This window comes from Heterocephalus glaber, unplaced genomic scaffold (assembly GCF_053883595.1).
Source record: "Heterocephalus glaber isolate CG9 unplaced genomic scaffold, H.glaber_assembly_v1.0 deba00000738, whole genome shotgun sequence".
Lineage (NCBI taxonomy): Eukaryota > Metazoa > Chordata > Mammalia > Rodentia > Bathyergidae > Heterocephalus > Heterocephalus glaber.
The window spans coordinates 10,116,472-10,140,271 of record NW_028258161.1 but is presented as its reverse complement, the minus strand read 5'-3'; the positions used below and the strand labels follow the sequence as shown (position 1 = coordinate 10,140,271).

General features: G+C 40.6%; 1 protein-coding gene across 20 annotated transcripts in view; it reads right to left on the bottom strand.

Annotated features, from left to right (window-relative positions):
* Nucleotides 1-23,800, bottom strand: part of Crem (cAMP responsive element modulator) — a 102,271-nt gene that overhangs the window by 51,064 nt on the left and 27,407 nt on the right. For 18 of the 20 annotated variants that reach the window (XR_002388396.2, XM_021241949.2, XM_004861847.3 and 15 more), the window contains 3 exons: nt 16,078-16,175; nt 15,786-15,928; nt 8,345-8,533 (listed from right to left, as the gene is read on the bottom strand). Coding sequence is in view for 19 of the 20 variants with exons in the window: in XM_021241949.2 (XP_021097608.1) it covers nt 8,345-8,533; nt 15,786-15,928; nt 16,078-16,175 (430 nt within the window). In the remaining variant the exon portion in view is untranslated. Of the gene's footprint in view, nt 1-8,344; nt 8,534-15,785; nt 15,929-16,077; nt 16,176-19,491; nt 19,675-23,800 lie in introns of those variants that run through there. The other 2 variants (XM_021241950.2, XM_013078488.3) reach the window with 2 other exon arrangements.

Below are 23,800 nucleotides of genomic sequence, written 5' to 3'. Positions count from 1 at the left end.
CTTTGTGATTGGTCATTGTAATACTATAAAGACTTCAGCTCTCTCTAAAATCTATATTGAATACAATCTCATGTTGGTTTTAATTTTATCACTATTATTGTTACTTAGAAACTCAAACTTACTCTAAACACATATGAATGGTTCACAAATGGCTAGATCAACATTTCAAAAAAAGGCAAAGAGGTGAACTTGTTCTGTGAGACAGGATGATACTGGCATACAGCAAAAGAACAGGAAACCAGGTGTGGAAGAGACATACATGTGGAATCTGAGATACTCAGGGGGCTGAGGCAGGAAGATTGCAAGTTCAAGTCCAGATTGGGCAACTTAGGTAGAGACCCTGTCTCGAAATAAAATTATAAAAGGACTGGGGATAATGCCCAGGGGTAGACTGCTTGCTTGTGTAAGGTGCTAGGTGAATCCACCAATCCCCAGTACCACCAGAAACAAACACCCTAAAGGGGAGGACCCGCCCTGGGCACGCCCACCAGCTGCCTGTGGAGCTCCTCGGGTGCCTGCAACAACAGAGCCCCCTCACCCACTCCCGGTCTCTTGGCTGTGCAGCTACCTGGTTCCACACTACAGAAGCACAGGGGTCATAAAGGCCATTGTCCAGAGCTGCAGAAGTGAACAACAGAGAGAGGGCCTCTCTCAGGCTCCATGATGGAAACAAGCCCACTGGAAAAGTGAAGAGAATCTCTGCAATAAAGGTACACCAGACCACTGGACTTGGTAAGTTGAAGGGATCATCACCTCCCATCAGAACCTGGACTATCTTCAGGGGAAGGGCAGCTGGAACCTGCACTAGAATCTTGCAGAGTTCAACCCTGCAGGAGGACAGGGAGCTCAACTTGGGCCTTGCAGCCAGAAATCTGCCTGAATCTCAGGGGTCTGCTGCTGGCTTGCTGAGACTCATTGACTTACATCTACACAATGCTGCCCACGTTGTCTATTGTGACAACAGAGATATACCCTGAAGAAGGCACTTCACTTTTATCTTTTATTTGTTATTTTGAAAATTACCACTTTGCGGGGGGGGGGGCTCTTATTTTTATTTTTTTTTCTTTTTCTACTCCTTTAAAATTTTTATTTTTCTCTTTTTCTTTCTTTTCTCTTTTCTTTCTCTCTCTCTCACTCCACATTGTTCTTCATCTCCCTTTGTGTTACTGTTCTGCCTCTAATTCATATTTCTTCATTTTTCGTTTCTTCTCTTACCTTTTCTCACCTGTGCCCTCTGGCCTCAGTGCTAACCTTCCTCTATCCTTCTACTTACCTATTCCTACCTCCCCAAGGCCTTCTAACTCCCCATCCCTAAGGGTAAAGTTGCCATATTGAAGAGTTTATTCACTATAAACATATGTTGGGCTGGTCCATGATTTTGATCTAATTCACACAGTTAAAGGTGATAGGTTAAAAACTACCACAAATTGTCATTTTTTAAGAGGTACTTGATGCTATGGTGTTGCTGATTGTGTCACTTGGGCTAAGGTGTTTTGATTGATCTAATCAGTTGTCCTTCCTGGTATAATGAAAATGAGATAGCCTCAGAGTCATTAGAGACTCAAAACCTAAAGACCAGCTATATCCGGAAGACACCTCTGAAAAGCAATCATTCCATAAGGGTTCTAAATACATCAACAAAGATACTTACAATAAGCAAATTCAAAGTATTAACCCAGGAACTAAACCAAGGACAGTACCAAAAACAAAAATGAGAAGACATTTAAGCAAGGCACAAACTCAGACTTCCACCCCACACAAGGCAAATTCTGTGGGAAACGAGGTGGAAAAGTCTGATAATCAACCACCTGAACACCCTGAACTGACAGCACAAGAAGTAACAAAATGGATGAATGAGGCTCTAGAAAAATTCAAAGCAGAAATAATCTCCCAGATAACTACAGAGATGGTGAGCAGAGTGAAAGACATGATTGGAGGCTCTAGAACAGAAACAGATAAAAAAAATAGATGAGCTCAGAAATATGCTGGAAGCTATGAATGCTCAGCATAAGAAAGAAATGGAAACCATGATCGCCCAACATAAGAAAAAAATGGAATGCATGAAACAGATTCAAACAGATATTCAGGAGATTAAAAACTCCATTGAAAGCATGCAGAACAGATTAAGGGAATCTGAAGATAGAATATCAGATATAGAAGACAGGATTATGGTTAAGGACCATGAAAACAGAGATTTCTTAAAAATAGTAAGGGACCATGAGAAATCAATCCAGCAGCTGCTAGATGATGCAAAGAAGAATAACATAAGACTGATAGGAGTCCACGAAAAAACAAGAGAAATTACAATTGACATAAAAAAAAAACTGTTCACAAAAGGAATAGTAGAAAACTTCCCAGACAGAGGTGGAGAACTTGACACACAGCTAAGTGAGCCATATAGAACTCCAACTAGCCATGATAAAAAAAATCTTCACCTAGACATATAATAGTCAATATCCCAGAAACCCAACAGAAGAACAAAATCCTACAGGCAGTTAGAGAAAAGAAACAAATCACCTACAAAGGAAAGCTCATCAGAATCATGGCAGACTTCTCAACACAAACCCTCAAATCAAGGAGAGCCTGCCGTGAAGAATTTCAAGCCCTAAAAGAAAATAACTTCCAACCTAGACCGTTGAATCTTGCAAAATTATCTTTCAAAATCAGTGGGGAAATTAGATACTTACATGACAAAGAACACCTGAGAAATTTCATGAACACCAAACCAGCACTCCAAACAATTCTAAGCAATATCCTAGAAAAAAGCAATGAAGATCACAACCCCATGAGGCCCAACAGAGGGAAGCCACTAGGCAAGGTAAGAAACTAATGGGAAAGGGGGAACAAAATAAGAAATAATAGAGCCAACACTAGTACCACATCATGACAAAGATGTGTCAATATCTATCAATTATAACTATCAATGTTAATGGCCTCAATTCACCAATCAAAATAAACAGACTGACAGAACGGATTAAGAAGCAAAATCCAGCAATATGCTTTATACAACAAACACACCTAACTCAAAAGGAAATTCATAGACTGAAAGTAAAAGGATGGAAAACAGTTCTCCATGTGACAGGAACCCAAAAAAAGCAAGCATAGCAATCTTATTTGCAGAGAAAGTAGATTTCAAACCAAAACTAATTAAGAGAGACAAAGATATGAATGACCCCAACTATACAAAACAAATATTAATCAACATGAAAAACCAAATAAGCACTAATACAATTGTAGTAGGGGACGTCAATACCCCGCTATCACAAATAGACAGATCATCTAGACAAAAAGTTAACAATAAAATTCTAGAACTGAACCAAGCTATTGAACAAATGGACTTAATAGATATTTACAGAGTGTTCCACCCCACAAAATCAGAATACACATTCTTTTAGGCTGCACACAGGTCATTCTCTAAAATAGACCACATGCTAGCTCATAGGACACGTCTCAGTAAATGTAAAAGAATTGAAGTTACCGCCTGTATATTATCAGACCATAGTGCAATAAAATTGGAGATCAATAACATGAGAAACTGCAAAACTCCCACAAGCACATGGAAATTGAATAACACCCTCCTGAACAACCAATGGGTCACAGAGGAAATTAAAGAAGAAATCAGACAGTTTCTACAAGTAAATGATAATACTGGTACAACATACAGGAATCTATGGGACACAGTAAAAGCAGTTCTACAAGGGAAATTCATAACAGTGAATGCCCATATTAGGAAAACAGAGAGAACTCAAATAAATATCCTAAAGCAGAACCTCAAGCTCCTAGAAAAAAAAGAGCATAACAAACCCAAAGCTCATACAAGAGAGGAAATTATAAAGATCAGAGCAGAAATTGATGCAATGGAGACTAAGAGAATGATACAAAAAAACCAATGAATTAAAGAGTTGGTTTTTTGAAAGAATAAATAAAATCAATAAACATTTAGCCAACCTTATCAAAAAAAAGAAAGAAAAGGCTCAAATCTATGCAATTAAGAACAAAAAAGGTGAAGTCACAACAGACCCAGCAGAAATCCAGAGCATCATCAATACCTACTTCAAGAACCTGTACTCTAATAAAAGGGAAAACACAGAAATGGAAAGATTCCTAGATACATACGAATTGCCAAAGTTAAAGGAAGAAGATATAGAAATTCTAAACACCCCAATTACAATCAGTGAAATTGAAAATGTAATTAAAAATTTACCAACAAAGAAAAGCCTAGGTCCTGATGGCTTCACTGCTGAATTGTATAACAAGACATTTAAACAAGAACTATCACCATTACTCTTTAAACTCAAGGAAATTGAAAGGGAAACAAGGCTTCCAAATTCACTCCTAGAAGCAAGTATTACTTTGATTCCAAAACCAGGGAAAGACCCAACCCAAAAAGAGAACTACAGGCCAATCTCCCTAATGAACATAGATGCAAAAATCCTCAACAAGATACTGGCAAACAGAATACAGAGGGTCATCAAGAAGATCATACACCCTGACCAAGTTGGATTTATCCCAGGGATGCAAGGATGGTTCAATATTTGTAAATCAATAAGTTTAATACACTATATTAACAGAGCCAAGGACAAAAACCATATGATCATCTCAATAGATGCAGAAAAGGCATTTGACAAAATTCAACACCCATTCATGATAAAAACTTTACAGAAAATTGGAACAGAAGGTCTTTATCTCAACCTGATTAAGGCTATCTATGAAAAACCAACAGCCAACATCATACTAAATGGTCAAAAACTGAAAACTTTCACACTAAAATCAGGAACAAGACAAGGATGCCCACTATCACCACTCCTGTTCAATATTCTTCTGGAAACATTAGCCACAGCAATTAGAAAAGAGAAAGAAATAAAAGGAATAAAGATAGGAAAGGAGGAAGTTAAACTGTCATTATTTGCTGACATGATACTTTACATAGAAGACCCAAAAGACTTGGCCAAAAGACTTCTAGATCTAATTGACAGATTCAGTAGAGTAGCTGGATATAAGGTCAACACTCAAAAAACAATAGCCTTCTTATACACAAATAACAGACTCACTGAGAGAGTAATTTGGGAAACAATTCCTTTTATAATAACATCCAAAAAATGAAATATATAGGAATCAACCTCACAAAGGAAGCAAAAGACCTCTACACTGAAAACTACAGCACACTGAAAAAGGAGATCGAGGAGGATATAAGAAAATGGAAAGAGATCCTTTGTTCCTGGGTAGGAAGAACCAATATAGTGAAAATGGCCATACTTCCAAAACTACTATATAGATTTAATGCAATGCCAATAGAAATTCCAACAATATACTTCACAAAACTAGAGAAAACAATCCAAAAATTCATTTGGAACCAGAAGAGACCTAGAGTAGCAAAAGCAATTCTAGGCAACACAGACATGGCAGGGGGTATCACAATACCCAACTTGAAACTCTGCTACAAAGCTACTGTGATAAAAACAGTATGGTACTGGCAAAGAAATAGACCCGAGGATCAGTGGAATAGATTAGAAGATGCAGAAACAACTTCAGACATACTCAGCCACCTCATCTTTGACAAAGGAGTCAACTACCCTCACTGGAGGAAAGATAGCCTATTTAATAAATGGTGTTGGAAAAACTGGATTTCAACTTGCCAAAGATTAAAACTAGACCCATACCTATTACTATGCACTAAACTAAGATCAAAGTGGATTAAAGATCTAAATATTAAAACAGAAGCACTAAACTTGCTGGAAGATAAGTTAGGTAGAACTCTTGAAGACATTGGCATAGGAAAAGGCTTGATGAACAAAACCTCAGTAGCACGAGAACTAGCACAAGGAATCAACAACTGGGATCTCATCTCATTAAAAAGCTTCTGCACTACAAGCAAAACCATCAACAGAGCTAAGAGACAATCTACAATGTGGGAAAAAATTTTTAGCAGCTGTAACTCAGAGAAAGGACTACTATCTAGAATATATAAAGAACTGAAAAAAATCAGATCCCCCAAATTCAAAATCCCAATTCAAAAATGGGCATCCGAAATGAACAGACATTTCTCAAAGAAGTAAAAGCAGCAAATAAATACAGGAAAAAAACGTTCAACATCACTGGTCATTCAAGACATGCAGATGAAAACAACACTGAGATTCCACCTCACCCCAGAAAGAATGGCTGCTATCAAGAAATCAACCAATAACAAATCCTGGCGGGGGCGTGGGGAGAAAGGAACCCTTCTCCATTGTTGGTGGGAGTGCAGACTGGTGTAACCACTGTGGAAATCAGTACGGAGATACCTCAAAGAACTAGGGCTAGAGGTGCCATTTGACCCAGCTATTCCCCTGCTGGGTATCTTCCCAAAAGAATTAAAAGAATCATACCACAGCGATATATGTGCACCCGTGTTTATAGCAGCACAGTCTGTAATAGCTAAAGCTTGGAAACAGCCCAAGTGCCCATCAACTGGAAACTGTATAAAGAAGATATGGGGGGTTTTTTTATTTTGTTTTGTTTTGTTTTGGTACCAGGGATCGAACTCGGGTCTTTGCGCTTGTGCGGCAGGCGGCAAAACCACTGAGCTAAATCCCCAGCCCGAAGATGTGGGTTTTTAATAAAATGGAGTACTACATAAAGAATGAGAAACTAGAGACATTTATAGCTAAATGGATGCATAGTGAGGCCATACTCGTAAGTGAAATAAATAGGACACACGTGTAAATACCGAGTAGTTTCTCTAGTGTGAGAAACTGAAAGTGTAAATAAGAATTAAAATGATTAAAATGAATAATTGATAATTTGAAATAGGAAGAAAAGGTCCAAAGGGGTAGGGGAAGTGGAAGGGGAAGGGGAAAGTAAAGAAGGGAAAGGAAAAACTGTAAGAACAGGAAAAATTGGAAACAAAGTCTTTGTAAATAGGGAAGGGTGGAGGGAGTGAAGGGCATACAGGTAATGGGGAACAAATAAGAACCAAGATACATCATGTACAGGTACAAGCACCCAATGATAAATGTAAACATAATGTATACCTAAAATGTACCAATAAAAGAATTTAAGCAAAAAAAAAAAAAACACCCTAAAGGATGGTGAGAACAGAGTTCTGAGACAGATCCAAGTATATATGAGAACCTATTATATTATTAAGGGTTTTGCATAAATTAATTAAGAAATTAAAAAACCATTGGTAGGGGCTCCATATATAGAGAAAAAACTTAAAATGGATTCCCAACTGATACTATAAGAAATAGATTCTAAATGGATTAAAACTATAAAGTTCTGAGAAGGGAATATTAAAAAAAACTTTCTGACTTATGGAAGAAAACAAGTTCAAAGTACAAAATTTACATGAAAATTATATAAAACAAAAAAATTATAAAAACGCTATTTGCTAAAGTATCAAATTTGTGACTATTTCTTAAGGTTATTCACTTAAATACATAGGGTTCATGACTCTGGGGAAAATATAATAGATGGCTGTAATTTTACATTAAAGTGTTAGGTGAATAGTATGAATTCTTTTACTCCATAAATAGTACCACTTTATTTCTTCATATACTTTTATTAGAGTCCATATAAACTCCCAAAATACAGAAGAGTAAAGCTTATTAATCACTGAGGGATTTATCAATTACATTCTTTCTTTCTTCCATATTTGCAATATTTTCAAACTAAGAGAACTTCCATTATTTACCTTAAAATAAGTGTTATGAATCCTAAAGCAAATGGACCCAGAGGACCAGAAGTAAGTAATTTCAAAAGTTCTATTATAGTTGTTGTAAGTACAACTGAGCAGAATTAAAATGATACATAACTCAAATTTAACTGAAATCTTAGGTAACCTTAAAAGCTTAGATTACATTACAATTACTTTATTTTGCTACTGTCAGCTTTCCTAAGAGCTAGAATGGGTTCCTCAGACTTAGTCTAGAAAAAATAAAAACATGAAACCCTGTGTTTAGTTTTAAATAAGTTATCTGGAATTTAGGCATGAATGTAACAGCTGGGGACCATCCAAGACATTGTGGGCTGCATACTCAAATCCCCAGAGAACAGGTAATGGAAATGTATTAGGTACAACATTTATGACCCCCAGAGGAAGGCCATTTGCTTAATTTAAACATTCATTCATTTTCCAACTTCCTTTCTGTATCATGCTACTCTGAATTAAACCTTCCCTAACAAGTTGGTATTATACAATCTACTTACTCATTTAACAATTAAAATATCTTTTCTCCAAGCTTTCTCAAATGTCCTCCCGCAAAAGCTACCTCCTGTATACTTTATAAAACTATGAAATCGCCACTAAAGGGTGTGATATAGTCACCTGCAGGTACTGTAAATGCATTAGATGAATGAAATATACCTTGAACAACAACCTGGCTGCCTGGGACAAAGAATTGTTGCTTGCCATCAGCTGCCTGCGCTGCATAGTGCACAAGTGCCGCACTTGGAGGAGGGGCTCCTGAGTTTGTCATTGTTAACGCCTGCAGCCCCTGAACACCTTCAGATCCCGGGTTAGAAAGCTGGACTGCTCCACCTTGGGCTATAGCAACTTAACAGAAAGAAAAAGAAATATTAGACAATTTCCAGTTTTGTTTTTTAATAATCCCATAGTGGGAGAATATACAACAGGCTACATACTACCATTGCTTCTCGTTCTTAAGTTACTTGTATTTTTTAATGCTAAATTGATAAGGAACATCGAGTTCTTCACAGAACAAGACTTTTAAAAAGTTTATAAATACCCGAGTATATGATACATTCAGAAATTTTGAAATTCCTGGAATCCGCAGCATTTTTCTCTTCCCTGACATCTACCCAACTAAATCAAGAGGAAGAACAGAGAAGCAGGTAGAGTCTAGATTCTTGGCTTTCTCCATTCTCTTACATGTTTTTCATTATGAACAACATTCTTAAGAAACGGTTAGCAAAATTTCCACTGAGCAATGCAATTACGAGTTTGTACCTTCATTTGGTCAACTACTTTTCCAATTTATCATCAAAAGAAAGCGGCTTTCAACATACAATATACAGTACATCGTATATTTTGGTTTTAAAGCTCACTTACAAAACTGTAATCTTTATCTGTGTCAAGATAAGACTAAAATATAAAATGGTAAGTTGGAGAGAACAAGGCAACCATTTTGATAGAATTTGCGCTCAACTATGGGTTGGCAACAAATAGGAAGTAGATTTCCTATAAACACTGAGATCAGTCAGCCATGTTTAAAGTCAACATACTGTCTTAAACTTTCAAAAGAATGATCAAAATTTTGTCTTAAAATTTCACTAATAGACAACTACTCTTTAAAGTATCCAAAGGGGGGCTGGGGATTTAGCTCAGTGGTTTTGCCGCCTGCTGCGCAAGCGCAAGGACCCAAATTCTATCCCCGGTACCAAAAAAAAAAAATGTAAGTAAAGTATCCAAAGGGTCTGTATACTTTAGCATTAAGATTACAACAGCACGTTTTAGTTTGAACAGTGGAAATTAATCAGAACAAAGGTTATCTTTTTAAAATCAAATATAAACTAGCTAACTAGACTTCACAATGAAGATTTTTTAAACATAGCATGAGAATAACAGGGCCGGGGATTTAGCTCAGTGGCACTGCACCTGCCTGGCAAGCGCAAGGTCCTGAGTTTGATCCCCGGTAGCCGCCCCTCCCCCAAAAAGTAACAATGCATATAAATCAGTATAAATACAATATTACAATAGTGATTAAAATATCCTCTGAATTATGCCCAAGTAACTTCCAAATGATTTTAATGACATCAAAGCAAAAGGCCACCCAGGTGACAACCTGATAGCATGAACCTATCGAAACTATGAAAAGAGTAAAAATAATAGATTTTCAGCTCTTTGACCTAAGGTTCTAGTGCCTAACAGAAATAAGGGTTAAGATTTTTAATTTTTTAGGGTTAACATTTTATTTAATTAATAATTAATTAGTTTAAAAAATCTTTTGAGACAGTGTCTCACTATGTAGTTCAGGCTGGCCTTGAACTCATGGCGATCCTCCTGCCTCAGCCTTCTGGGAGCTGGGTTTACAGATGTGTGCCACCACGCCCAGGAGGGTTAACATTTTTAAAAAGATTTCAGCACAGACACGAGCTGTGCTTTAGTTCACTTCCAGGCCGGGCTAGGAGGACAGGTGCCAGGAACTGAACAGTCACAGGTCCACAGTGCCTGGCTTATGAGGCTGACGTGAGCCTGAGGCCATCACCCTTTGGCCTCACCGCATGTGTTCTCTGTATGCTTTGAAAGCTGCTATCTTCAGTGCTCCAAAGATTTCAAGGGTCAAAGGACCCAGCCCCCACAAGGAAAGGGTTTGGGGAGAGATCTGACTCCTGAGAGAAGTGTGAAAAAGACGAGAGATAATTGCTTTCTTGGATCTTTGCGGCAGAGACAATGACTTCAGTTTGTTGTCATACATTTTCATGTGTTTGCTCGGCTGATAATTAGAGTGACGTAATACAAACAATGCTTTAGGAACAAGGCCCAGGGATTATAACCACATCTGTTAGGAGCACAAAAAGCCCAGCAAAGAGCAGGTGCTCAATAAATAAAATAAATGAATGGTCTGCATTTCCTCATATCATAAATGTGTGGCCCTAAAAGACACAGATTTGGTATGGCCTCAAATTCCAATTACAAAACTTAACTTTTCATCACTAATACAATTATTAAGCTTTTGGAGTTGTAATTAGAACCATGGACATTTTCTTTTTTCTCTTAATTTTTCTTAGTTTTTTTTTTTCCAATAATGTATCCATCCCTAAAGTTCCAACCAAAACTGCTTTGCTTTCATACTATGAACACCTGATATATCAAGGATCTGTTTCTCTTTTAATTTCATTTCTAGTGACATTAACATATAATTAGATATGAAGAACAAAGGCTAACACATGCGTAGGCACAGCAGGGCGAGCATCTCTACTGCTGAGTCTCAGGCTTTAGCCTAGCTCGCATTTCCTAGACTAAAGGGCCCCTGATTTTGGCACATCAAACAGGGGACCTTTCCGCTCAGGTGTTAGGGTTTAACAATGGACAATTACCAACCCTTGGGCGACCTCATAACAGGCTTTGTGTGTACCCATCCATATTCACAGATTTGAGTAGGACCGTGTAATCGCAGCACTCTGGGATGCTAAGGCGGGAGGATCACACGCTCAAGTCTGACCTCGGCACCTCAGCAACACTGTGTCAAAATTAAAAATGAAAAGGGCTGGGGAGCCTGAGGCAGGAGGATCGCTGTGAGTTTGAGGCCAGCCTGGGCTACACAGTGAGTTCAAGGCCAGCCTGAACTACACAGTGAGACCTTGTCTCAAAAAGAAGAAAAGGGCTGTGGATGTAGCTCAGTGCTAAGGCTCTGGGTTCAATACCCAGTACTGGAAAAACAAAACAAAATAAAAAGATTTCAGTAGGAAATGTCTAAGATTCAAAACATTCAAGAATCACATAATTCGTTTTCAGTCAACATAAATCAAGATAAACAGTAGGAAAAAATAAGGTAAAATTAACTGAATGAATTCAGACATATTTTCCATTTTAGCATTTAAAAATAAAACTTATCGTGGAAAATCTCCAGCAGACGTAAGAGCGGTGAATTTGTCTCCATGCATTTCCTGTGCCAGTTCACTGTTCCACACCTTTTTGGGGGGTGGGGGTGTCTAGAGTATTTCCAAACAAATCACATATATTATACTCGGCTGACCATTTTTAAGTAAAATGGACCATATCAAAATCATTAGAGACCAATGAAAATAAATATCTTTGTATTTTTCACTCATTTTACTCTGAAGACATAGGCTTTATTTATTTTTGGTTTTTTGAGACAAGGTCTCACAACATAGTCCAGGCTGACCTCAAACTTCTGGTGATCCTCCTGCCTCAGCCTCCTAAGTGCTGGGATTGCAGGCATGAGCCATCATACCAGGTGACTTAGGCTTTATTGATGCTTTTCCGGTGACACATGGGACAAAAGCCTAAAGGTTTACACTTCCTACCACATACATTTTTGTTGATAACAATGACAAGTCTACACTGGTCTATGAATATTGATTGGGATTCCAGTAAAGGTGTTTTTTTGTTTTTTGTCTTTTGGTTTTTAGTTTCTTGAGACAGGGTCTCACTGTGTAGTTCAGGCTGGCCTTGAACTCACTGTATAGCACAGGCTGGCCTCATACAGTGATCCTCCTGCCTCAGGCTCCTGAGTGCTGGGGTTACAGGTGTGCACCATCACACCTGCCCCAAAAATAAGTTTCAGGAAATAATTTAAATTAAAACTGAAGAGGTGGATTATATAATCAATTAAATTCTGTATCAATTTCTAGTATTCGCCGAGTCAAGCCTGCTAGTATGGTATCAGCTCACAGTAGTGGCAGGAAGGGCTTGGGCCCCTTCTGTCCCAGCTGCTCTGAGAACTGCCGAAATAAACTTTTTTGTTTTCCACTAAAGCCTAAGGTAGGCCCTTCACCATAATTAGGTAGGTCACTCAGTACCTACTGGCTGAATATTGCACACAACGTCATTGAATTTAAGAGTTTGTTGGGCTGGGGATTTAGCTCAGTGGTTCCGCTGCCTGCCTCAAAAGCAGAAGGTCCTGAGTTTGATCCCTGGTACCAAAAAAAAAAAAGAAAAAGAAAGAGTTTTTCTAGATGGAAAAGCATAATTTATTACATAGATTTCTAATAAATTTGCTTTAGCTGGTTAAACCTCTTTTACACACCTCATATAGTCATAATATTTAGTTTCAAATCAATCTTAAAGCAAGAATGGTCCCTAAGAATTCTGAATTCTTTAAACAGTCCTTAAAGTTCACATTTCTCTTTCCATAAAGTGACTTCTGGTTTGATTCCCTTTCCTTTCGTGTACAAGAACAATGCTGACACATGTTAGCTCTTTTTGTTTTTAATGCCAGTGAATTCATTAAACCAAATTAAAATAATAAAATAATAACCTTTGAGAAAAGAAACAAAAGCAGTTGGCAGGAAACTTCACCCATGGATAAATAGTGAAAAAAGATTAAATCTTAAAAAAACTTTAAAAGGTCTCAAAAACACATAGGAAAGGCCGGGGATTTAGCTCAGTGGTTTCGCTGCCTGCTGTGCAAGCACAAGGACCCGAGTTTGATCCCCGGTACCCCCCCGCCCCCCAAAAAAACCACATAGGAAAATATAAAAAATTCTAGTAAAGTCCTCTCTTCTAAAAACCGAAGGATGCTAACCATTGTTTCTATTTCTAGGCAGTTACACATAACATTAAAGCATTATTAATATCTATTGTTTTTCCTAATAAGACTAATAAAAATGGATCGTGAGTACGTGTATGTATTTATTCTCTAATTAAAGTACATAAATGACTTCTAAAAAGGGTAAATGCTAGTATTCACTTCTCAAACACAAGAATTATCTCCATAAACAGTGTCACTCGTGTCCTAAAAACGCAGTAATAAAGGCAGTGTTGTTTCATGCGAGCCAAAACTGGCGATGCTGCTTGCAGAGCCCATGGAAAGAGCCACCATCCTGGTGGGCTGGGCGCAGCAGCAAGGCCTATGATCCCAGCACCCGGGAAGCCGAGTCAGGAAGATCCTAAATTCAGGCCCAGCCCAGCCTGGGCAGCTTAGTGATTTAATGAGACTGTCTCACAAAAGAAAAGGGCTGAGGGCCGGGGATTTAGCTCAGTGGTTTTGCCGCCTGCTGCGCAAGCACAAGGACCAGAGTTCGATCCCCGGTACAAAAAAAAAAAAAAAAAAAGAAAAGAAAAGGGCTGAGGGTGTAGCTGTGAATGGGTCCTGGGGAAATGGCAGGATTCTACTGCATGGAGGCCGTGACTCGTTATGTGGCAATGAGCTAAGTCCCTACGTCCCCAAAGTGCAGATCTCTAGTTCTCCTGCAGAACACTACCGCTCCTCCCCTCGCCCTTCAGTGCACACACAGCCTGCACCAGGAGCATGAGGAAGGAAGGCCCAGCGGTCAGGCGGAAGGAGAAGCTGACAGACACAAGCGGTGAGGCTTGGACACCAGCTACATCTCTGGCCCATCTCTCCCACATCTCCCCGTTGCCTACATCTGTCTCCACACATCTGTAACCCCAAAATGGCAAATTAAAGTGTTCCCACTTCAGAGACTAAAACCTGAGTTGCAAAGATAAACCCTCTCTGTGATGCACGGGTTAGCACACAGAAACAGGGTTTCTGCCCGTCTGCAGCTGCACTGTCCACTCGACCCCGTGTTTTCACTGCCTCATACTCTCAGCATTGCATACCTTTGGCAAATTAACCACGGATCCACTTCCTCATACAGGAGGATTCCTATGCAGCACTAGGACATGCCAACGAGTGTCAAGATGACGGCCTCTAGGGGCACACCCACAACTCTGAGAGGTGTCAGCCTTGCTCAGCAGCAATTCCCACATTTTCCCTGTCATGACACAACGAGGAGAGGTAACATGGGGACGCCCCTCGGGGAAACTGATGGGGCTGCTCAGGGCCAAGGCTGCCCAGCCCCTCCGGGGACTGAGGGCAGAGAGCTCTGCTCACCCGGGACACCAGGCACACTGGCTAGCGAAGCAGTTCACACCCCGAACCGTGCCACATATGCCAGGGGCCAGACAATGCAGCACAGTGTCAGAGGAGAGGCTCCCACAGCGGATGCCTCGAGTCTAATTCTGCAGGTGGTGGGGGTTTTGTCACCCTAACACCAACTTTGGATGGGGCTGGTCAGCATCCTATAGAGGCTGTGGGTTAATTACACCCCAGTTCTCATGAGCAGCATCATAGAAGCTTCCCCAAAATGACCAAAGGACAATTAGTCTGGTAGCCCTAATGCTGCAAATGCATTACCACTACAAGAAAATTCTAAACCCCCCTAAAGGGACGACTACATAAGATCTTCCTGTATATGAAAGAAGATTATAACTTGTTTTAACAGCCAGGTCTTAATGACTTGAGACTTTTCTAGGTATTGCTACTTTTTAAAAGTAAAACGGACTATATCTAAAATCTTCACACCTTATTTGAACACAGCATTTAACATTACAAACACTTCAGTACCGAAGTAGCTTTCCCCTCGTCCTCTTCTCTCCCCTTTTACACCAGTTTCTAGCTCTCATTTGTTAGCATTTTTATGTATCAAGCATTCTTGACTTTGGGAAAAAAACCCTAGCACTTTAATTAAAGCAAAAAGCACAGAAGTAACAGTCCATTAAAATGCACAAGACTAAATATGAATGTATCTGTTTATTTAGAGTTCAGTGCATAAAATTTCAAATAAAATCTATTCAGTTGCTAAAGTTTAAAAAATTAAATCATTTTTTTCATTGTTTTAGGAAAAAGTGCAGCACATAGTAACACAGTAGAGGGTAGTAAAAACAGAATTTGATTTAAAACATAACTTAGAAAACATACGCACCTATTTTAGATGACTAATATGTTGGTAACAAATGCCAGCAAGAATGAAGGACAAATATGTGTTTGCATGCAGCATAAAGACAGCAGAAAATCTAAACTTTTACTTGCGATGGCTATAAACATATAATTAGAAAAACTCTCCTTTTATTTTTACTCCCAAATGTTCCTCTTATGTAATCATCAATAACAATTTTTACTTTTCAAAAGCATATCATAGCTGTCAGTTCGAATCTCTCTTTGCTTTCACAAGTACTTCCCATTCTGTGATACATAGTTTAGGTCATGGGGGTACATTTTAAAATGGAACAGTTTGCTAACACCCAAGTTGCTTCAGCGTAACGGGAGGAGACTTAACACTATGCTGTGTCACAGTGAACTGCTGCGCATACATACTGTATTGCCCCGTGCTAGTCTGATATATGCTAGTTGGCACTGCCATGGTGGTGATGCCAGGGGGACTTCCTCCTTCCTCTGACTTCTCTTCTCCAATCTTGGGAACACCAGGCACATCAGAGGAAAGTTCATTCAGTATTCTTCTAAAATAGAATTTAACAATACAAGTAATTAAAGTATATGAAGGAGACTTAAAACAGAAAAAAGCTACACAGGCACAGCTGCTTTAATCTATATTTGTTCTACCTTTTGCAAAAAAAATGTCACTTGGCAGGAAATGTCATGAACTCACCTATAAGAGGGTCTTTGTGAAAGGATTTCTCTATGCTTATGAGAATCAATTACACCTTCAGAATCTGCAGACTCATCTGTCTCTGTAATTGTTGCTACCTGTAACACAAAAATGTTCTGAGATGCATCATAAAACACAGGCTCTTCCTCCTCCCTGAAAACGTGGTGGTTCAGCCCGGGGTGCGCATCCTGGCGCCCCAGCCGTGGCCCAGCCCTGCTCAGGACACAGTGACCCTGCCCGGCAGAAGCTCGTGGTCTGGCTCAGAGAGGAAGCACAACACAGACTCTGAAGGTGACAGAAGTAAAAGTGTGGTCAGGAATGGCAGAGACGGTAAGTACAATCAAAATGCCATGGAAAGCATGGTGCACTGTCAGGTGAGCCTTCACAGGAAAGGATGGAACTTAAGACACATTAAGACCCCAAATCCTAAACCTGGAGGCACCCTAATAAATCCAACAGAGTGAGCCAGTGACAGAGGCAGAAAAACTACCTGATTTCACTGCTCTCTTCAGGACACCGGGGCTGGCTCAAGCGGGGCTTCAAATCAGGCTTTCCACAGGCCCGGAGAAGAAAGAATACTTGAATAAACAAGTAGGTAAATTGGGCTGGTCAAAGTTTGGATTCACATCACAAGGAGTAGGTTAGGCTAGGTGGTAGTTGGTCTTAAAGGTGAAAATAAGGAATTTCTCCTTAAAAGATGTATCCAAGTTTTCAGCATAATTTCATTTTTCAAGTTAGGTAGTAATATAATAATTTGATTATTAAAGAAAGCCAGAAAACTAAAATAATGATCTGCAACATATGCTGTCAACATATTCAGCCACTTAATTGTGAGGGCCTTAGGGTAGCTGAGTTTATAAGCCTCACTTGACTTAATACTACAATTATATGAGAATTTGATTTTGGGCACAGTGAAGCATTTGTTAAAATATCCAGAATCCAAGCAAGAAGGCTGAGGCGGGAGTATTTCCAAGTTTGAGTCTATCCTGGGCAACTTAGCAAGATCCTGCCTCACAAAAATGAAAGGGGTGAGGGTGTAGCTCAGTTGAAGGCCTTGGGTTCAATGTCCAGCATCACATGCAAGAATATAGTTCCCTCAGTGGCCTGCATACATGACGACACACATCTGCTCACTGACACCCCACACTAAGCACACACATTCAATGAACAGAACCTACTGAAAAAATGTTGCATTAGACAGTCCTGTATCATTACTAAATGTTCATCACTTATACTGGGGTTTCACACAACATCATACAATCATCACACACGCTTACGGGAAGTAGCCTATTATTTTACCCGTTTTAGAAAAGTGGAAACTAAAGTTCATGACACTGTCCAACATGTAGAGATTCTATGAGAAGCTCCACTAGTATTTATCTCTACAAGACAAGTCATTCATTTAACAAAATTTAAAAAAAACAAGACTGGGGAATACATGACAATACTTTCTTCCAATTTCAGCCAGATTAAAACTAAGTAGAGGGCCGGGGATTTAGCTCAGTGGTTCCTCCACCTGCCTCGAAAGCACAAGGTCTCGAGTTCGATCCCCAGTACCAAAAAAAAAACTTATGTAGAAATAGCTCCGTCCCAATAAAAGCCCTAATACAAAGAAGAGCATGAAAAGACTTTATTGTCTCATCACTAGGGCCAGAAAGAGTTGAAAACTATTTAAATCAAGGATCACCATAGAAAAGACAGTGATGAGAAGTATTCCTACACTTCTGAGCAACAACGGTGAGTATTCTGAAGATAATCGAGCTTTTAAACCATATGGATTTATTACGTCAGGTCTCATGCTGCAGCCCTCGTGGTTGTGATAAACTACTCAAACATGAAGTAAAGGGCTTTCTGCACATTTTGTCATCGGTTAGGTTCAAAGAATTTCAATATTTAAAGTATAACAGCAAACTGACCTTAAAAAGGAACCAAAGTAAAGTCAGTAAAGAAGAAAAATGTGCTTTTAAAAATGTAAACTTAATAATTTACATCTGTTGATAAAAAATGTTTGCCTTCAACAAATGCGAAGGATTTCTCACAAACCTCGATAACGATAAGCAGTAACGTACATCTCTGGGTCGCAACCACAATAACAGCCACAGCCACAGGAGCCCAGGTTTAATCTGGGAGGAATACGTGGCATGGGGACACAACACTCATGGGACAGTAACACTGTGCTTCTTTCAGGCTGGGGCACAGCTCACTGGGACAGCACACGCTTGGTATGTGTGAGGTTCTGGGTTCAATCTCCAGAGACAAAATCAATAAATGCATGCACACAAACTGTCCAAGCCTTACAGACACTAAATTGAAAATAAATTTCCGTCAACCTCCTGAGTATTCATGAACACATACCAGAACTATAATCTTTATATTAGTGTACTGATAGATATCTCTTCCCCCAAACCCTCAACAAATTTTTAAGCACCACTTCGGAGCTTTTCTAAAAAGTAAATAAACAAATAAATTAGAGTTTGAACACAGAACCACTTGGAGAAGATCAACTGCTGCTCCAGCAGTTACTCATGATGCAAAATACAAGCTGATGAAGCTCCAACTCTTCAGCCACATCTATGGGCCTGACAAGGCACAATATAAAAAAAGAAATTCCTCCAAATATCTAATAAAAAACTTGTGGGCCAGGGATTTAGCTCAGCGGTTTCACTGCCTGCTGTGCAAGCGCAAGGAATTGAGTTTGATCCCCGGTACCAAAAACAAAAACCAAAAAAACTTGTGGGCCTGGGATGTAGCTCAGCAGCTCAGAGCCTGGTAAATACAAGGTTCTGAGTTCGATCCCCAGTACCAGGCACAAAAACAAAAAACAAACAAAACTTGTGTATAAAATCTACATAAGGATGATGATAAATGAATTAGTAAAAACAAAATTTAAAAGGCCCACGAGGTCAGGGATTTAGCTCAGTGGTTCTGCTGCCTGCCTCGCAAGCATAAGGTCCCAAGTTTGGTCCCCAGTACCCAAAAAATAAAAAAAATAAAAGGCCCATGAAAGTCAAAGACAAATCAGCCAGGAGGAAGCTGGTGGACAGTCTGAGTCTGGGGCCTGGGAGGGACAGCCGTGGTCTCAGTGACTCCTGGGCTTCACAGAGTGGCCTAAGGGTGCCACACTGGAGACACAGCTGGAAACGTCTTCCAGGGCCCTATCCAGCCACAGAAACCTGCAAAAACCATCACCACTGAGGACTAAAGTTGGACCTGCTTCTCACGTTTTGGTCTATTTTTTAAGAAGTGCAGCCGGGTGTAGTGGCACACGCCTGTAACCCCAGAACATAAGAGACTGAGGCAGGAAGATCTCTGCAAGTTCAAAGTCAGCCGGACCTACATAGTGAGTTCAAGGACAGGCTGAACTACATAGCGAGACTCTGTCAAAAAAAACACAAAAAACGATGTACAACTCACTGTTATGATTGGCCAACCTCTCTTCTGCTTCTAAGAGATGACAAGCGACCTGGGGCACGTACCATGCAGAGGGGGTCCCTGTCCTGGAACTATTATCCTCGGATGTGACAGATATGAAGGAACCCATGCCCCTCACTCATGGTGCCCATGCCTGGATGGATAGGAGTGTTTGGAGCACAGAGTTCTAAAGCAGTTAAACTACCTCACCGAGACTAACAGTGATGCCTCTTGGAGGCCAGAGTGTGATCGACCTCCTTAACTTTCCTGAGAAGCTGGAGACAGAATACAAATTGGTGAATTACGTTCATAGAGGACGATTCTAGCGCCCCTGCAGATGTACGCCGATGCCCTGGCTCAACACTCACAGAGAAACCCACACACACTCATGCCCCTAAACCCAGGCGGCACTGACCAGGGAAGGCCCGGCCTGTAGTCTGAGCCAGAGAAGCTCCCGTCTCGGAGCGGGGTGACCGCCGGGCCCTCCTCCTCTCCCCGGGACGGAGGCACCCAGGCAGGGCCCAGCACAGCACTCACTGTGGGCAGAGAGGAGTGAAGGCACCACCAGCTCCTCTGAGCCCTCCCGGCATGCGCCTGCAGCCCCTGCCAGACTCAAACCTGCCCAGTGTGCTCAGGAAGCAGTGCTGTCCTGTAAGCCAGGCTGACTTCAGAAAGTGCTTCATTTTGCTAGGATTCACCTTCATGACCTCCTCAAAACAGCCAAAGACCTTCGAAATGAAATAATCCATCAGTTTCTACCCTAAGCAGTTCTACAACCACAGATCCGCAGGAGGATCACCAGAGTCTGAGGCCGGCCTGGACTACATAGGAAGACCTTTGTCTCAAAAAACAAAACAAAGCAAAACAAAAACAACAACAAATAACTAAAACTTATTTACATCATCAGTCAAGCAAGCTTTTTCTGGAGGCCTAGAAGTTTAAAATCTCTTATCCATGCAAGAGAAAATATGTATTGAGCATTGCACTAGGTGCACAAAGGTAGACAGAAGAACTGACAAAACAAACTCCTGCAAAGCAAAAGTATACCAAGCACTATCAGTGATGGCGAACCTTTTAGAGACATGTGCCCAAGCTGCAACCCAAAACCCACTTATTTATCACAAAGTGCCAACACTGCAATTACACCGGAACACTGAGGTTTTAGAAAAACCTTATAGATTAAAAGAAAAACACAAGCCGGACATGGTGGCACATGCCTGTAATCCCAGCATTCGGGAGGCTGAGGCAAGAGGGTCGCTGTGAGTTCAAGGCCAGCCTGAACTACAGAGCAAGACCCTGTTTCCAAAAAAAAGGAAAAAAAGAAAAGAAAAACACAATAACAGAGCTTTCGGTGACACAAACAGCCCAATGCAGCACGTGTGCCAGAGGTTGCCACCACTGGTATAAGAGCTAAGCACTCCACTAACAGGCCGTGAATGTCAGGGGTAGAGAACAGAAAGCTGAAGACTCAGTGAAGGCTTCAGGAAGAAGCCAGAGCTTGAAACAGACTTGAACTCAGCCTAGATAACAGGAACAGTAAGTGACAACTGTTTTTTTTTTTTGGTACCAGGGATGGAACTTGGGTCCTTGCGCTTGTGCAGCAGGCGGCGAAACCACTGAGCTAAATCCCCGGGGTCAACTGTGAATAGAGTAACCAGTATGCAGCCCAGGAAGAGAATTCACCTTGCATGTTCTTATTTTTGCCTACCTTAGATTTGAAGGGGAAAGAAAAAGAACCACTCATGTGGAACCAGTAGATTTAACAACTACAAGCTACAAAGGGAAAACATGGATTTATTCTATGAATGTTACTGGCACAAAATGCAACCCTAAATTATAAAAAGGCATTCACTGCTGCTGAATAAGGACTAAAGGACTCCATTAGCTACACAACTAATTCTCCAACATTTTAGTCTCAGGACACCTATATAACTTGCTAATGACCATAGATAGCTTTATTTATGTGATTTTTATCTAATTGAGTGCTAGTGAGCATTTAGTAACCATATCCTGGGAAGGGGGGATCTTGATTTGTAGCTTTTGCTGATTTCTATGATGTAAACATTCATACTATGGCTGACTTCAAGCTACTAATGCATGACAGTAGACACAAAGTTGGAAAAGAATAAAAAATTTGTTCTTGCAAGCCAATGTGAGGCAGCTTAGCACATCCTGGTTTTATGTTCATACAACATTAGAAATTGAAACTGTGCCAAGTGTGATGGTGCACTCCTGTAATTCTAGTACTCAGGAGGCTGAGGCAGAAGGACTGCAACAAGTTCAAGGCCAACCTGGGTTACTTAGGGAGACCCTGTCTGAAAATCGCCCCTCAAAAAAACTTAGAAATTAAAACTGAGAAATATTTCTAAACACGTAGCAACTCATTTCAAAATAATAATAATAAATCTACTATGTTAACATAAATAACATTTATGAAAGACAATTACATTCTCCAAAACAAAAAATAGAGAGAAGTGGCATTATTTTCACATTTTTTACAAATTCCTTTAATGTCTGGCTGAAGTAAAGACAGCTAGAGTCTCCTATGTCTTTCTGCAATGCCTCTGTTGGAATATGTTATGTTAGTTGGCAGGTGAAGAAAATCTGGGCCTCACACTGATATGTGATTTAAAAAGGGAGGAATATGATGATACCTTTCTCAGAAAAAATATGGATACTAAACTCAACAAGTGTTTATGTCTTAACGGTTAGTTAGCAATGTAGAATCTGAAACTATCAATTATTTTAAAACCCCCTGACTGATCCTGTATTTTGGTGGGTTCATTACTCACACAAGACTTTGTAATATCATGTAATAATTACATGATATTAAACATTGACTCATCGAGTTAAGTGGCTCTTTCAAATGCTGGCTCTCTCTCTCTCTCTCTCTCTCTCTCTCTCTCTCTCTCTGGAGACTGAATCCTGCTATGTCCCCAGTACCCTGCCCCTCACCCCTTCTTTTGAGAGGGGGTCTCCCTAGGTGACTAAATTTCCCGGTTGGGCTGGAATCTCTAATCCTGCCTCAGCCTCCCAGCATGGCGGGGTTTCAGGGACACTCCACTGTGCCTAAATGCTGACACATTTCATGACACGCTATCCTAAATCACATTCACTAAATACCACCGATCTCATCTGCATGCTGTCACGCTCACAGTGGCAGGCACAGATTTCCACAATTTACAATTCCAGTTAAAAGCTCAAATCCTACCATTGCCAATGAGCACTTGAGGTGACAGGTTTACTTAAACTGGTTGTTAGTCATTCATGTGGGAAAACTTATGTCCCCCGGGGGGAAAACCCTAGCTAGGTCACTGTGGCACGCAAACTATCACGAGTGCTTTTCCTCCAGAATGCGGCCTTTGGTACATGGCAGAGGTGCTTTCTGGGACTGTCCACTTCATGACACAGAGTTAAACAATTAATATTTCACTAATTAACGTCCTCCAGGGTCACGACTGAAGGCCACTGCCACTTTTTACTGCTCCATCAAGGACACTCTTAAGTGAGACCGGCTTTGTGGACTGGCGGGGGAGAATACGACTGCTCTACAGCTCGCTGCCACTGACCTGACTCCAGTTGGGAACAACTCACCCTTGTTTCTGTACTATCCGTGCAAATGCCAATACTGAGAAGAGGAAACAGCATCTTAGCAGCGGGAGGGCAGTCTGTCCTAGCAAACCTTCGGAAAGCGTCCTGAGTCTCACCCGAGGCTCTGTGTGCCACACTCGGAGACCTGCTGCCCCGTACAGACGTGGCTGGTACCCGCAGGAAGGCCCTTAGCTGACAGCACAGAGTGTGGACACAGGCTGAGTCCTGCAGCACATCCAGTAACCTTGACAGAATCCACGCATCACAGATGGCAAAGTAGAAATTAAGCTCCGTAACTTACCCAAGAGACCCAGGTGGGGTGGGGTACACCTGTAACTCCAGCTACTCAGGAGGCTGAGGTAGGAGGACCACAAGTTCCAGGCCAGCCTGGGCAACTTAGACCTTGTCTCAAGAAGGAAAATAAGGGGCCAGGGATTTAGCTCAGTGGTTCTGCCACCTGCTGTGCAAGCGCAAGGACCCAAGTTCGATGTCTGGTACCAAGAAAAAAAAAAGAAGGAAAATAAGGGCCTGGGACTTAGCTCAGTGGCACTGCACTCGCCTTGCAAGCACAAGATCCTGAGTTCAATACCCAGTACCGAAAGAAAAAAAAAAAAAAAAGAAAAGAAGGAAAATAAAAAGGGCTGAGGATGGAGCTCAGTGGCAGAGCACCCTCAGCTTCAAATCCCAGTACTCAAAGAGGGGGACTTGATTGTCCTGTTTC